The sequence below is a fragment of the Morus notabilis genome, unplaced genomic scaffold (genome assembly GCF_000414095.1).
Source record: "Morus notabilis unplaced genomic scaffold, ASM41409v2 Scaffold535, whole genome shotgun sequence".
Classification (NCBI taxonomy): Eukaryota; Viridiplantae; Streptophyta; class Magnoliopsida; order Rosales; family Moraceae; genus Morus; species Morus notabilis.
The window spans coordinates 3,319-17,856 of NW_010367018.1; the positions used below are offsets into that span (position 1 = coordinate 3,319).

At 33.0% G+C, this 14,538-nt stretch overlaps 1 protein-coding gene across 1 annotated transcript; it reads left to right on the plus strand.

Annotated features, from left to right (window-relative positions):
• The first annotated feature begins 1,284 nt into the window (after positions 1–1,284).
• LOC21404717 (thaumatin-like protein 1) lies at positions 1,285–3,775 on the plus strand. Its single transcript, XM_024174495.1, has 3 exons — positions 1,285–1,475; positions 1,581–2,280; positions 3,203–3,775. Exons 1-3 carry the CDS (start codon positions 1,415–1,417, stop codon positions 3,381–3,383), a joined length of 942 nt encoding a protein of 313 aa, XP_024030263.1. The 5' UTR covers positions 1,285–1,414; the 3' UTR covers positions 3,384–3,775.
• The last annotated feature ends 10,763 nt before the right edge of the window (positions 3,776–14,538 follow it).

A 14,538-nucleotide genomic window follows, 5' to 3' on the forward strand; every position in this document is an offset into this window, starting at 1 on the left:
ATATTATATTATATTATATTATAACTGTAATTTTTAACTATCTATAACAATTCAATATCATAATTTATCAAACACTATTTCAAGATTTTAGAATCAGCACCTACTATAATTATAATTTATTAAATACTTAACTGTTTCTTTCTTCAACACGCTTAAAAATAATTTTTTTAAAATTTACGGCACTATCAAACTAAGTCATAATGCCGTTGTCAATAAATGATGACCGATTGTTTGTTTGTTTTTTTTATTATTATTATTATTTTGATTTATTTTGCGCCCCTTTTGTGGGATGAGGTGGGAAATAAATTGACAGTCATAAATATCTTCGGTTCTGATAAATATATTATGAATGGAAGCATTTTATGATTATAAGATAAGATGCTAAAGCCTAAAGGTGATAGCTGACTCGAGCAGGATCAAAGCAAAAATTTATTGCCGACATCTGATCACTCGAGTTGCTTAAGAAGTTAATTTATGTTATATATACACTGATATGTCACCCTTTTGATAACCATGTATTTTTTGACAAGCATTTACGTCTATTTTTTTAAGATTTATTTTATAAAATAAATAAATAGTACTTCAAGTTAAAATATGTTGTTTTTTGTATTATTATGCATAATCTATCGATAATTTCATACCTAATTCTAATTTCATCAATTCTCTCATGTTAAAAAAAAAAAAAAAAATACTACATTTTTTTCCTCTTACAATTGCAAATACATTTTACGTATTTACCTCCTAAACTTGTATAGTTTTAATAATTTTACTCTCTTAAATTTTTAATTTTAACAAGTTGCTCATTTAACTTGTAAAATTATTATAATATCTCTCATTTTAATTATTATTGTGTTAAATTAATGTGAAAAAAACACGTGTGATCTAAAATTTTAATATATCAATTCAAATGTATATATAAATCTTTTAATTTCTCAACCTTTAATCCTCTAAATATAATAAAATATTTGAATAAATTTAATAAAATGAGGCATATTATAAAAATTTTATAATTTCAAGCGATTGATTATTAAAATTAAAAGTATAGAGAATAATTTGCTAATCATCACAAGTTTAGTAAACAATCATGCTGAAAACCTCCGTTTATAGCTTAAACGCTATGTCATCCAATTGTTCATGATTGTTCCTAGCAAAGAAGACCAATAATTCATTATGGCGTTTAAGCAAGAAATTGCATAGGTAAACGACCCCCTTTATAATTTTTAATTTAAAAATGTAAGGTCGCCAACCCCTCGCCCATTGCCTCTATAAATATATCTTCCTCATCTTGTTTCAAGAATCTCATCATCTCAACTCTCCATCTCATAAAGTCTCCCAAAAAAGCCAGAGGAGGAGAAGCATTGTATTATTAGAGTTCTTGAGATCCACCAACCGCCACTTTCTCCTCCTCTTTTTAATGGCTCAACCAGCATCATTACTATTTTGTTTCCTTTTAACATTTGAGCTATTAACAACAGGTAAACACAACATAACAACAATGTATGAAAACAAGAACCAACTTTTAATTATGCCAGCATTACTACTAATCTCCAAGTTTTGATTTTTTTTTCTTAATGTTACAGGAGTAATTTCAACGACTTTCACTCTGCTGAACAAGTGCGAGTACACAGTATGGCCAGGCATTCTCTCAAACGCCGGCGTTTCGCCGCTTCCCACAACCGGCTTTGTTCTCCAGAAGGGCGAGTCCAAGACCCTCACTGCCCCATCCGGCTGGGCAGGCCGTTTCTGGGGTAGGACCCACTGCACCACCGACCCCACCACCGGCAAATTCTCCTGCGTCACAGGGGATTGCGGCTCCGGGAAGCTTGAATGCTCCGGCAATGGCGCAACGCCGCCCGCCACGCTGGCGGAGATCACGCTCAACGGCCACGGCGGCCTCGATTTCTTCGACGTCAGCCTCGTCGACGGCTACAACATCCCCATGCTGTTCGCTCCCCAGGGCGGTAGCGGCCAGAACTGTACCAGCACTGGCTGCGTGGTCGACCTCAACGGCGCGTGTCCGTCGGAGCTTAAGGTGACGGCGGTGGACGGCGGAGAAGGTGTCGCTTGCAGGAGCGCGTGCGAGGCTTTCAGGGAGCCGCAGTACTGTTGCAGCGGCGCGTACGGCTCACCTGACACCTGCAAGCCGTCTTCGTACTCGCAGATATTCAAGAACGCGTGCCCACGCGCCTACAGCTATGCATACGACGATAAGTCCAGCACTTTCACTTGCTCGGCTGTCAGTAGCTACACGATCACCTTCTGCCCTTCGCCAAACACCAGGTGAGTTTACGCAAATGCCCTCGTCGCACTTCAATTTTTTCTTTTGAACCTCCCTCACTATAACGTTGAAGGGATTTTTTAAATAATTTTTAACAGACTGTCGTCGGGAAAAGCCTGTCAATATGAACGTTGTGGTAGGGGTTTTAATGTATTCGCCACGTTTTACGGCCTAGCTTTTCAGAGTTCTTGTTGTTTCTTCAAAACTAACTTTTTTAACGTTGGGACGGGAGAAAAAAAAAAGATAAGGGGGAAGGACGTTTTAGTAATTACAGTTCTGTTGAGCGTTACTCAAACAGTGGGCATGCCCAAGCCATCATTAGTGATTATTTGGCAGACACGTTTCCCTCATACACATGCTTTCAGGTTTTTCTTGATATATAATTCTGTTTACAATTCAAAAGTCAAAACTCTTTTAATATGATTTGGTATAACGCAAACCAATTTGGTCATAACTCACAGCTAATTTGAAAATCAACTAATTTCCCAACTTAATTAAGCAATAGAAGGGTAATGTAGTCTTTTCCTGTTAAGCCTTGCATTAAGATTTTTTTTTTTTTTGGTTGCATTTCGATTTTTTTTCTCTGAACAGTTAAAAAGAATATTTCGGGTACTTTTCTGCTGGTCTTTTTCGGAGTTCCATATGCAGTGTCTCCAATGCATCTGAAGCAAATTACACAAATCCATTAGGGATTTGATTATTTTTTGTTTTTTTAATTTTCTTGGTAGAATCCCTACTCGCACGAATTCCAACCCGACAACACTTTCGGTAACGGTCAAGTTAAGCGAAGTAAAACGCTGCCCCAATTAATAGTAATTTTTAGTACTACCCGTTCTGGATGTCCGTTATTTTTTATTTTTATTTTTATTCTTTTACAACGGTAACTTTTTACTGAACGTTGGTTTTGCGTGTCGTTTTTTGCAGCCAAAAAGCATCACAGGACGGACAAAACTCAAACACCTACTCACCCCACATCAACAGCACAATGGTGTACGAAGGCGCCCTCGATGAAAGCAGCGGATCACCGTCCTCGTGTCCCCACATGTTGTTCGGCCTGATCAGCCTCGCTGTGGCGATTTGCCAGCTATGGCAGCTTTTCTTCTAACTTCTCCGCTAACTTGCTACTCCCATTGGTGTAGGCCCAAATGTGGCCCACAGTCTAACTCTAGGCCCAGTAAGTTGGGTTTCATAAGGCGTGGGCCCCGCAGTTCTTTTGTTGTTTCCTCACGTGGGGTCAAGTTGGGGGAAGTGTGGACCCATGTTGTGGGCCTGCCTGACGTGGATTCTAGTCATGATTGAAAAAGCTCACCGCACCGGTCAATTAATGGCTCGAAGTCCCTTTCCGGTTTTTGAAATCCGATTTAAATCCAATTAACAAGTTGTTCGGAGACTCATGGGAGATGAGCTGTTAGGTTTTTAGAAAATAGGATTTCTTTAAAAGATAGGTTAAAAATAGTTATATCTAATTCTTTTTTCTTTATAGATAGATATATAAAGTATTAAAGGGAGGGTTGGGATTCATTTGATTGTTTAGGGAATTTATATATGTGTCGCTTTGATTTGTAATGTAGCTACCAAATTTGGCGCTTAGAAAATGAAAGTATTTATCATTGTTCATCAACTTGTCATATTGGCACTACTCATCCATCCATATTGCATAATTATCTATATAGTAGTTGAATTTGGCAATATATGAAGCCTAAAAATATAATAATACAGGACGAGAATACTCGTGGAGTAGTGGATAACATAATTAAAAAGCTACGAGTATTTGAGACGTGGAAGATGATGCTTGAGATGATGACTAATTGACTACCAATGAGCAATTATATGAAATGCAGTAACCCCCCTCTCTCTCTTAGTGCTTTCTGTTACTTTCAAACATCCATGTTTCCCTTTCTCGTTGAGTTGATGGAGCACTGACCATTGGGGTGATCTGCTTTTGTTATTCAAAGCATCATATTCTGATTAGTTTTTAAGCAACTTAAATGGCTCTTTCTAATTGTGAATACTTACATAGTTTACTTTGTAACTTTTTTTTTTTTTTTTTTTTTTATATAGCCCAATAACTCCAACACGTGCATGCGGATACATGCTTTGCAAAGGTAAAAGTACTAGACCAAAAATGAAAATTGCACTCATGTCAATTATACTATTTAATTGTCTAAAAAAATCCCAACGAGTGCGAAAATTTTGATCTTTTGGTACCTTTTATAAGTTTATGTTAATGTCTACGTTGTCGAAAGCCCATATATCATGCACGAGGTGATTGCATTGGCCTACTTCAGATACTCTTCAACATTTTCAATAGGAGTCTCAAAGATAGGACAGCTGTCATTTGACATCGAGGCTTCTAGTTTGGCGTGGGGATTGAGTTACTTGAGTATTAATTTGAGCATATTTCTGTGTTCACGTGCATGCCATACTCGATCCATTATAGGTCTTATTCTTGCTGAAATTGTAAGCACATGATCTTTCGATTTTGATTGAGATACATATTTATATAAAAGACGTGCATCTACAGATTTCAGTCCCCAATAGCCTAATACATAGTGCCCACAAGCTTGACTTTTAGCCCTCAAATATTTATCCAGTTTCATTAAATTCTCGTGTGTGATTCTTATTTACTGTAATGGTAAAAAACCGTACCTTAATTTGACGTGACGGTTAAGAAACATATTCTACTAATAAATTTTCTTTTCATTATTGTTAAAGTATAAAACTATTGTTAGTCCACCTCTTAATAGCTTAAGTTTTTAGAATTGATTGGTAAACTAATATGGTATCAGAGCGAGAGGTCCTGAGTTCAAATCCCTGTAATTGCACTCTTTATTCCTATTTAAATTGTCATCACGTGTTGGGTCTTTAATATATCTCGGGCTTAAATATTTACGTGTTGGGCTTTTCAATTAATTTACACACACGATTGCCCATTGTCCAGCCCACACGTGAGGGGGAGTGTTAAAGTATAAAACTATTATTGGCCCACCTCCTAATAGCTTAAGCTTTTGGGATGGATTGGTAAACTAACATGGCTACAAAATATTTCTCCTTTTAGTTTATGAAAGGCCTTTAAACATATATATATATATATAGTATTTCTCAATTTTTTTCATTAAAAAAGTCTACTTATACTATATTATAAGTCCAGTGAAATAAAAACTTGTACATACTAAATATGAGGGTCGCTGTTCACCCCTAAATTATTAGTGATAACCTCGTGCGGGTGTCACTAAAAAAGACTATCACATGATAAAAAGATAAAATGAAATACCTGAATTTCACTATTTTATTTGACAGTTTTAGTATATTGTTTGTGTTTTGTACCAGCGGTAGTAGTTAAAAGATTAAGATTTTTCTTTCGATATATAGTCCTTAAGTATCTTCTCATCTTGAAGGAAGGATAAGATTCCAATTTTGTGGAAGTTTAGTATATGATACCTCGTTCTTGTATGCATCGTTCTCCTTCCCTGTTCTTATATCTAGATCAGGACGGTGAAAAAAACAAACGGTCGTTGTGTCTATTCAGCACGGGAAAACGAAATATTTGTTTAAAATGTGCCAACCATATTCACACCTCAAATTTAAAAATCAAACAACAAAAGATATAACTAATTAACTCTCAAGTGATATTAATTTCCAAGGAATCAGATTCCCGTCAATCTTCTTCCATTATGGGCCGGCTTGAGGTTGGTATTATAATACTTATAATTTTAGTGATGCTTACCTTTTTTTTTTTTTTTTTTTTTTTTTTGAATTCGTCAAAACTTAATTAGATTCGTCCAAATTTACGCGCTTTTTTGCAGCAGTTTAGGTACTCCTAGTTCTGGAGTGCCTCTACATTTATCTATAAGTAGACGTGTTTTAATTTGTTTTCCTTTTCTAATGATAAAACAGCTAGGTTTTACAATATTAATTTACTTGTAAAATGTGAAACACGGACATTGTATTAGTTTCGGCGCAGAGAGTTTTCTATGTTCACAGGTTGATGCTTTGATAGCTCAGTAGGCACTAAGTTGCCGAGCGTGAAAACAAAAGATTCCATGTGGGCTCGATTTGTCACCAAAGAGATGTGAACATCTTTCCTTCAAAAAAAATAAAATAAAAATAAAATAACAACAATATATATTTCCAATCCATCCACGTCTCAAGAGAGAAGCAAACAAAAAACAATGTGATACCGTCCATGAATGAATATATATATTGTCATGGAATTTGGCAACCACAGTTCAATATCATCTTTAGATTTATATTTTCAACATATTTGTAGTTGGGATGAGATGGAGATGGTGGTGGTAGAGATCCCCGATATATAATGATCTTTATAACTCTTGAAACTGAAACTTTATTTTGTTTTGTTATCATTTTTCTTCGCTATATGTATGACAGAGAACGAACATTACGCGCCACAGAGGCAAAGGAATTTCTCGCTTACAAGTGATAAAGACAACCTGTAATCATACCAACTCAATGACAATTTTAATTTATTCTTCTTTCCCGGTTAATTAACATCCAATGCATGTTCCGAATCAGGTAAAAAATCACAATCATGGTGCAGTAAAATCTAAAGACAACACTTTTTTTTTTTTTTTTTTGAAATAAAAGACACAACGTTTTAGGTTACAGTATGTACAAATTTGTAGTTAAAAATGTTACATGGTCATTTGTTAGAATCACGAGCAAAGTAAAATTGACAAAATGACTCTTTTAATTTTTAAAAAGAGCATCTATCAAGTAGTTCGTTATAAAAAATAGTTGTTCTCGATCGCAAATAAAAATCTCTAGAAAATTATTGTACTAATAAAACTTTCTTATTAAATTATAATTATTTTAAGTTTTACACACAATATTTGATAAAAGCAGCCAAATAGGTATTTTCTTCCGTCACGATCATCATCTGATCGTGGCAATAATATAACATGCAAATGTAATGATGGAAAAGCTAGAACTTTAATAGAGTTATATAAATATATATGTGCGTAATAAAAAGAGTTATATATCTAATAGTTATATGTGTGTGTATATGTAAATTGAGGTTTAGAGTTATTAAGAGAAAAAAAAAATTGACGTTTAGAGTTCAATCCTAAAAGTGAAATTCATTAAAAGAGTACGTCTAAATTCTCTTTAATCGATTATCAATCTCTCAATATAAAAAGATAATTATAAATAATAGTATCAGAGGTTTATAGCTAGGGGAAAAAAAACAATTATACATATATATGTATGTATTGAAGCATGCGCGCATATATATATATATATATATATATATAATAAGAAAAGAGACTTGTTAGTTTTCAAACTTGATAAGAGTCCAGGCTAGTTTCTAGTTGTAAGTCCACAAGCGTATGGTGTCAAGTTTTAATAGTAAAAAGTGAGTGAGTATTGTCTTCATAGAAATTGAATGTTAAATCGTCATTAAGTATCGTGATTATCGTAATTTAACTTTATTTAGGAATCCGAACTAATTGAAATTAGAATAGAACAAGAACAAATATAAATATGAAAATAAAATAAAATAAAATATGAAAACTCCTATACACAAATGTACTAGGGACTTGACTTGACTATATCATTCCTAGATTCATCATATTTCACTATTGCGAGCTAATTCCACTTAATTCATTAATATTAGGTTTTCAAAGGTAATTTCACTCCCTCTTTCGAGTGCCGGGTAAAATAGTATGCAAAGCCCAATTAAACAATATCTCTATTAGCCTAACTGAATCAAGCATCCACTAAGCAAAGTAATTTTGATTACCCGAATTAATTGGTCTCCCGAACTCAACTAACTTTAGGTTGTGTTTTCCCGATTCTAACATGTAAAAGTAACCCTCCCGAGTCTAAATCTACACATCTATATCTCTAATCCATGAAAACACAAATTAGAGCAATTAACATAGAGAAACACAAATGAATTAAATGGAAATCAAACTAACAATTGGTAAAATATTCAAAACATAGTTCAAATAAGGTAACATCAAGTCCTAGAATAATAATCTAGCTCAACATAGAGGAATCCATAACCAAAAATAAAAACTACAAATTAAAAAGGAAATAAAAGAAGAAAGAAGAACTATGTTGGAAGAATGATCTTCTAAGCTTGAATCCACCATCTTCTTCGAGGATCTTTAATGAAATCATGGGATTTGAGCCTCCAAAGTTTCTTCTTCTTTAGGGATTTTGTGCATCTCTTTCCTCTCTTCCTCTCCAATTTTAGGAAAATGAGTGTTCTCCCCTTTTATATCTCTCTAAATCAGCTCAAATTGATAGCATTTCGTGTCTGGGCGCTGCAACGGATCAATTTCCTGCTACAGTGCCGCTAAGGTTTTTGAAAAAACCCTAACAAAACTGGTGCAACTGCTGCAGTAGATGGATTTCCCGCTGCAAGGGGTGTATGGTTTTCCTGCTCTCGGGCAGGAAATTCGCTGCAGCGGATCCCATTGTAACGGATTTGTGATTTTGATGAGGATTTTTGCCTTCTATATGACCGAATTAGTGTTTAGTATCTTTACGAAAGTTGTAGCTCTATCTTTTATCTTTTTAACGCCACTAAAATCACATCATTTGGACTTCAGATGAGAGAGTTATGTCCTAAATACTAAAGTATATTATGAAGTTAAATTTCACTCCTTTTATTCTATTTTAACTTCAACCTACAAAAACAAAATAAAAACACATTAGATTAACAAAAATGCTTAAAATTTTACAAGTACTCAAGCTCAACAGTACTTAATTTGTAAATAAAATACTCACTCATCACTAGTTCATTTGTAAGTTCATGCATCTATAATTGTTTCGAATAATTATAGGATATAAACGTGTGACATCTTTAATTTGATGTCAAACTAAAACAAGTATGCGGCTGATATATTTCACTTACAGTCCTCGTCTACAATAGGCCGAGAAATTACGTAGAGTAACCTACTTCTCACATTATTGTTTTTTTTAAATCTTTTATTCATTAGTAGGAAAGGGACGTATTTTCGTGTGTCTACATGAATTTTGGGAAACTTTGTCAAACTCACATTTATGACTTTGTCAAATTACCTATTAAAATTTGTTTTGTCATGTAAAGACAATGCCCGTTTAACAAAATATCCCAGATTCTATGGTCCGCCGAATTTATTGTTTACTAAGTATTGTCTAACCCCCACAGGTCACAAGTATTCCTTCATGAAGGCTTTTACAGTTTTAAGCGGAAACTATAAATTGCATATCGGAAGTTATAAATTAATAGAACTGATCATATTATAAATTTACATAGATATGTAATGAAGTAGGAAGGATATTCAAGGCTAATTACATAAATTCTAATTTTTCTCCCTCCTCTATATGACCTTTGATATGTTATATCATATTGATTATTGACTAACATATATATAGAATTATATATATGAATATATATATATATATATATATATATTGCACTATTCAAATTATGATCTTTTCTTTCATGAGAATAATTGGAAACTTATTCAGAGAGAGAGTGAGAGAGAGGCATTTAGAATGAGATCTCTGTTTTGACAGTTGGTGCTCACTCAATTCTTCAATCTTTGATCTTGCTCAAGCCCCAAAGAGTTGGGAGAAATGGGGTTCCTGTAAAGAAAATTCTCCGACGCTTAAGTAATGCTATCAACAATCATGAAAGAATTCTAAGTTCAAAGAATATATAATAAGAGTGTATATTTCCCTAGAACTCACTTCTATTTATGGACTTGGAGGTCAGTGGGAGCTGTAGCTTGAAATATAATCCTGATCGTTAATACATAACGGCTTTGATTTCAGCTCTTAAATTAGATTTTGTCACGTTCTCATTAGAATCGGTCTTCTTCTATTCACTATTCTTCATGTCTTTACGTATCATGAGGTTCAATCATATGTTATGCTCTAGGACCTTTAGCGTTTTGAATCCACTCTACGTTACAACTTTCTAACTATTCATTTAACGGACGTCGTTGTTTCCTTTATTTCTCTCAATATTGATTTATCTTATTAAAATTTCGTTGTTTTTCATCCATCAGTGGTTTTTTTCTTTTTTACTGTGTCTGTATGACATCGATTTGATAGTTGTAATGTATAGTAAAAAAAAGAAATTAAATTCTTATCATGCTAAATTATCAAATTTCTACATTATGTAATCATTAAAAAACTCGTGTCTATATATATATAGGCATATGTTTTTTATGTGCGTATGTGTTGGGTTTGGGGGCTGTGTTTGTATATGAGATGGCCCAAGTGGTGCTGAATCATATATATGTGAGCCTCTAGCCGTTTCCTGTCCTGGTTATCGTTATCATTCAAAAAGCTCAACCCATACATTTCCAACCCGGCCCATATGCCAGTAGCTTCAGTTGCGTTAGTCCTTAACTCTGTATATGTATATTGTGGCATTGGTCCTGATTAATAATGAAAAGGTTCTTTCTCAAAAGAAAGAGAAATAAGGGGAAAAAAATAGATTATGGGTGGGGGGAAGGCTCGCTCAGTTTTTAAGATACAAATAAAACGTGAGATAGCAAGAAATGGCAGTGAAAATGATTATGTTTAAGAACCAAGAAATGAAATTAGATAAATTAGATAAAGATAATAAACACTCGGATAATTTGCAGAACCAATGAAATGTGTGGCACGACCGATGGCGAATTTTGGTCTTTTTATATTTTAGGGATAAGATTAAGGAGTTATTGTTTTAATTATACAAGAGGGAAAAAAAAAAAAACAAGAGTCCCAAAACAAAGTTTTCTTTATTATAGATGTATGATCTGTAATTAATTTTAATTTAGAAATGTATGTGCTCAGATTAAGGAAATGAAAACAAGATCGTTCAAAACTTCAACCTAGCGAGGCAAAACCACGTAAACTTTAAAAAAGTACTAAAATGTAGAAAAAAAAAAACCTTAGCTATTAAGATAGATATGCCCTCTTTTTATTAAGCTGTGAGTTGTGAGGTAATGGAAGATATATACATAGTGGGATCCTATCCGATGTTAGATATTTGGTACAAATTAACTGAATCTCAAGTACTCAGTATTGACCACTTTTAAGATTCTACTTCATCGCTTTTTCTCACCTCTAAGACCTCTACTAGCTCCTCTAGAGAGAGGACCGTATTTTATTTTATTTTTTTTATTTTTTGGGTAAGGAAGGGAGGAGGACAAGACTATATCATGGTCTTCTTTTTAGACCTTTCCTTTCTTCCAAAATAGTTAACTCGAACGGCTTAAAAAGAGGCTTTACACGTCTGTTGTGTTATCTGCCACGCGGGTTAGTCCAGTTTCTGCTGCTGCTATTTTGAAGAGTTAAAGTTTCAACCATGTTTAATTTTCTAGAAAATAGGAATTGTATTTTTCATCTATTCATTCACAAATTACGGGGACGATACCTCATCTTATTTATAGGAAATAAAATTGAAAAAAAAAAAAGTAAAGAAACCAATGCAGATAGAAAAGTAGGCTAAAAAGTAGGATTGTTAACAAAAATGATCTGTTTGTTTAATTATATATATTCTGGTAATTCTCCTGAGATCAAAAGAACTTAATTATATATTGTGAGAGCCGGTTATAAAATATTTTGTAAAGCGATTGATCACTACCATTTATTGTCATTCACACAATACGGAGACAATAACTCTATTTATAGGAAATTAAAAAAAAAAAAAAGTTAAAAGAAACCAATGCAGATAGAAAAGTAGACAAAACAATAATGAAAATGACCGAATTATTAATAATGAGTAATAGATTTCAAGACAATATTACGAAAGGATCATAAATTGGAAACTGATATTTCAAAAAATTCGTATAATTAGGATATTAAAAAATGCTAATTAACAGGAGATCAGAATTAAATAAGAAACTAGGGGTGGAAAAGGCAAGCCGTCCTTTCCAGGTTTTGTGATCAAAAGGCGCTTGTATTAATTGTTTGTGTGGCGTTTATCTCATCTTATTATATAATAAAGGAGAAAGACAAATGAAAAGGAAGAGAAGAAGAGAAAAAATAATGATAAATTATGAGAACGATTATTGAATGGCTCTTTACACGACAGAAAACGTGTTAATGGACATAACAGATGTTGAAAGAACAGTAAATATACTCTAGAAAGCACACAGTGACGGAGCCAGAAATGTTAAATCAAAAATTTTATCAGTAGGTGTTACAAGAGTCCCCCATTTTAAGATACCTTTTATAATTGCTCAATAAATTGTCACCTAAATATTTCTTTAGAAATTTAGAATGAAGTTGTATATATATGTATATGTATACACTTATGAATGAACATTATGAATGTAGGTATTTAACTAATCAAATCTTTTCTTCTGAAAAAAGGTAATCAAATTCTCATTAAGGAAAGGAGGTTTTATGGGCTATTAGAAAATATTGGGTGTATGTTGGACTTTTAGACAGGGAGCTACAACATTAATTTTAGTGGGAACTAATTAATATTAATATAATATAATATCCCAATTATATATATAAGATTTAAAAGAGAAAAAATTTTGAATGGGGCTTAAGCCCCACTGGAGCTGCTTTGGCTCCGTCCCTGAAAGCACATACACACACACACACACACACATATATATATATATATATATATATATATATTTATATGGATGTTGGAAGATGTCCTTTTTGCCAATGTTGACTCCAATTTTCAAAAACTAAGTTACAAACATTTATTAAAGAAATATATTTATGATCATCATCTTCATTGAATTTGATTAAGTCAATGAAAAGATTAAAAAAAAAAGCTCTCAATATATATGCATGATCACTAGTCATATTCAATAAATGAGCAACTTCTCTAAGTTAACAGACACATGTATAAATTACGCATATGCACATGATGCGCTCCTGATGTTAGACTTAAAAAGATTTTTAAACGCAAATTACATAAATCCCAATTTTTACGTCAGAGAGAGTGAGTTGGCGCGGATAATAAAAGAAACTTTCTGAGGTTTTTGCACATGCAGAAGATATATATATATATGGGCACACGTCATTATAACCAAACCAACTTTCTAACATGCAGTGTAGGAATTTCACTTTTGTATGTCATCACGTATAGTAGTTTCCCAACATTGTTGATAAGCTAGATAGCTTTTCACTCTTATTTGCTCAAATGGTCAACGTCGACCAACGGAGCAATATATATTGACCTCTTTTAGACAACCATCTTCAAAAAATATTATCCCAAGAAGACAGACTTTAAAAAGCAACTTTAACTTTTAACATATATATGCCTACAACTACCTATAGTACTATTCAGGTTTTTATTCTCGATGTACTCTGCAGCAAATTTCTTAACTGTATACAATTATCTTGTTTCATTTTTAGTTGCTGTGGATTTTGGAATATATATATATATATAAATTATAAGCTCTATTGGCCGTCGTAATATCATAAGCGAACCCATATAATTATTACAATATCAGTTCTCTTTTCTTTTCTATTATTATTATTGTTATTATTATTATTATTATTATTATTATTATTATTATTATGTCAAAATTAAGAGGTGTACTAATACATGATTAATTTCATAGCGAAATGTGACGATCAACTTTATTTGGGGCCTTCGTATGTATGACGTGTGTTGCAGTTTATTCGACGTGGATTGTGGTAAATTATTATCAACTAAAGCAGAGCCACCAAATGAGGAGACAAGCCATGCAGAAATACACATTAATTTGAACTAGGCAATAATGTATATATAGCTAGTTTTCAACATAAAGCAAACTTTAATTTGGCACATGATTGCCACTTTGCAATTGCGGTACACTTTTGAATAACCAAACATGCATGTGCATGCATGCAATTATATATATGCGAACATGGATTGTTTTTCTCGGACAAAAAAGGAGCATATTTGTTTAATTAATTTGAATGTCATTCTTCATTAATAAGGCCGCTATGACTTTATTTGGTACATATATATTGTGAGAGAACTAGCCGGTTATAATATTTTGTAAAGGGATTGATCACTACCATATTCTGTCTGTATTCTGTTCACCATAATCAACTTTTCCAAACTCTTATCCTACTAAGAGGTACCTCCATTTTCTCCATCGCCACCGATGTTAGACCAACTTATAATAATGTTTTTAAAGGTAAATAACATACAAGAAGACAAATTGTTCAAACCTAAAGGAAAAATTAATAATAATAAAAAGTACACAGTAAGACAGCGGTTTTACGGTAATCTCTCGCCTCATAATAATATCATATCACCCAAAAAAAAAAAAAAGAAGAAAATATAATGACAAAAT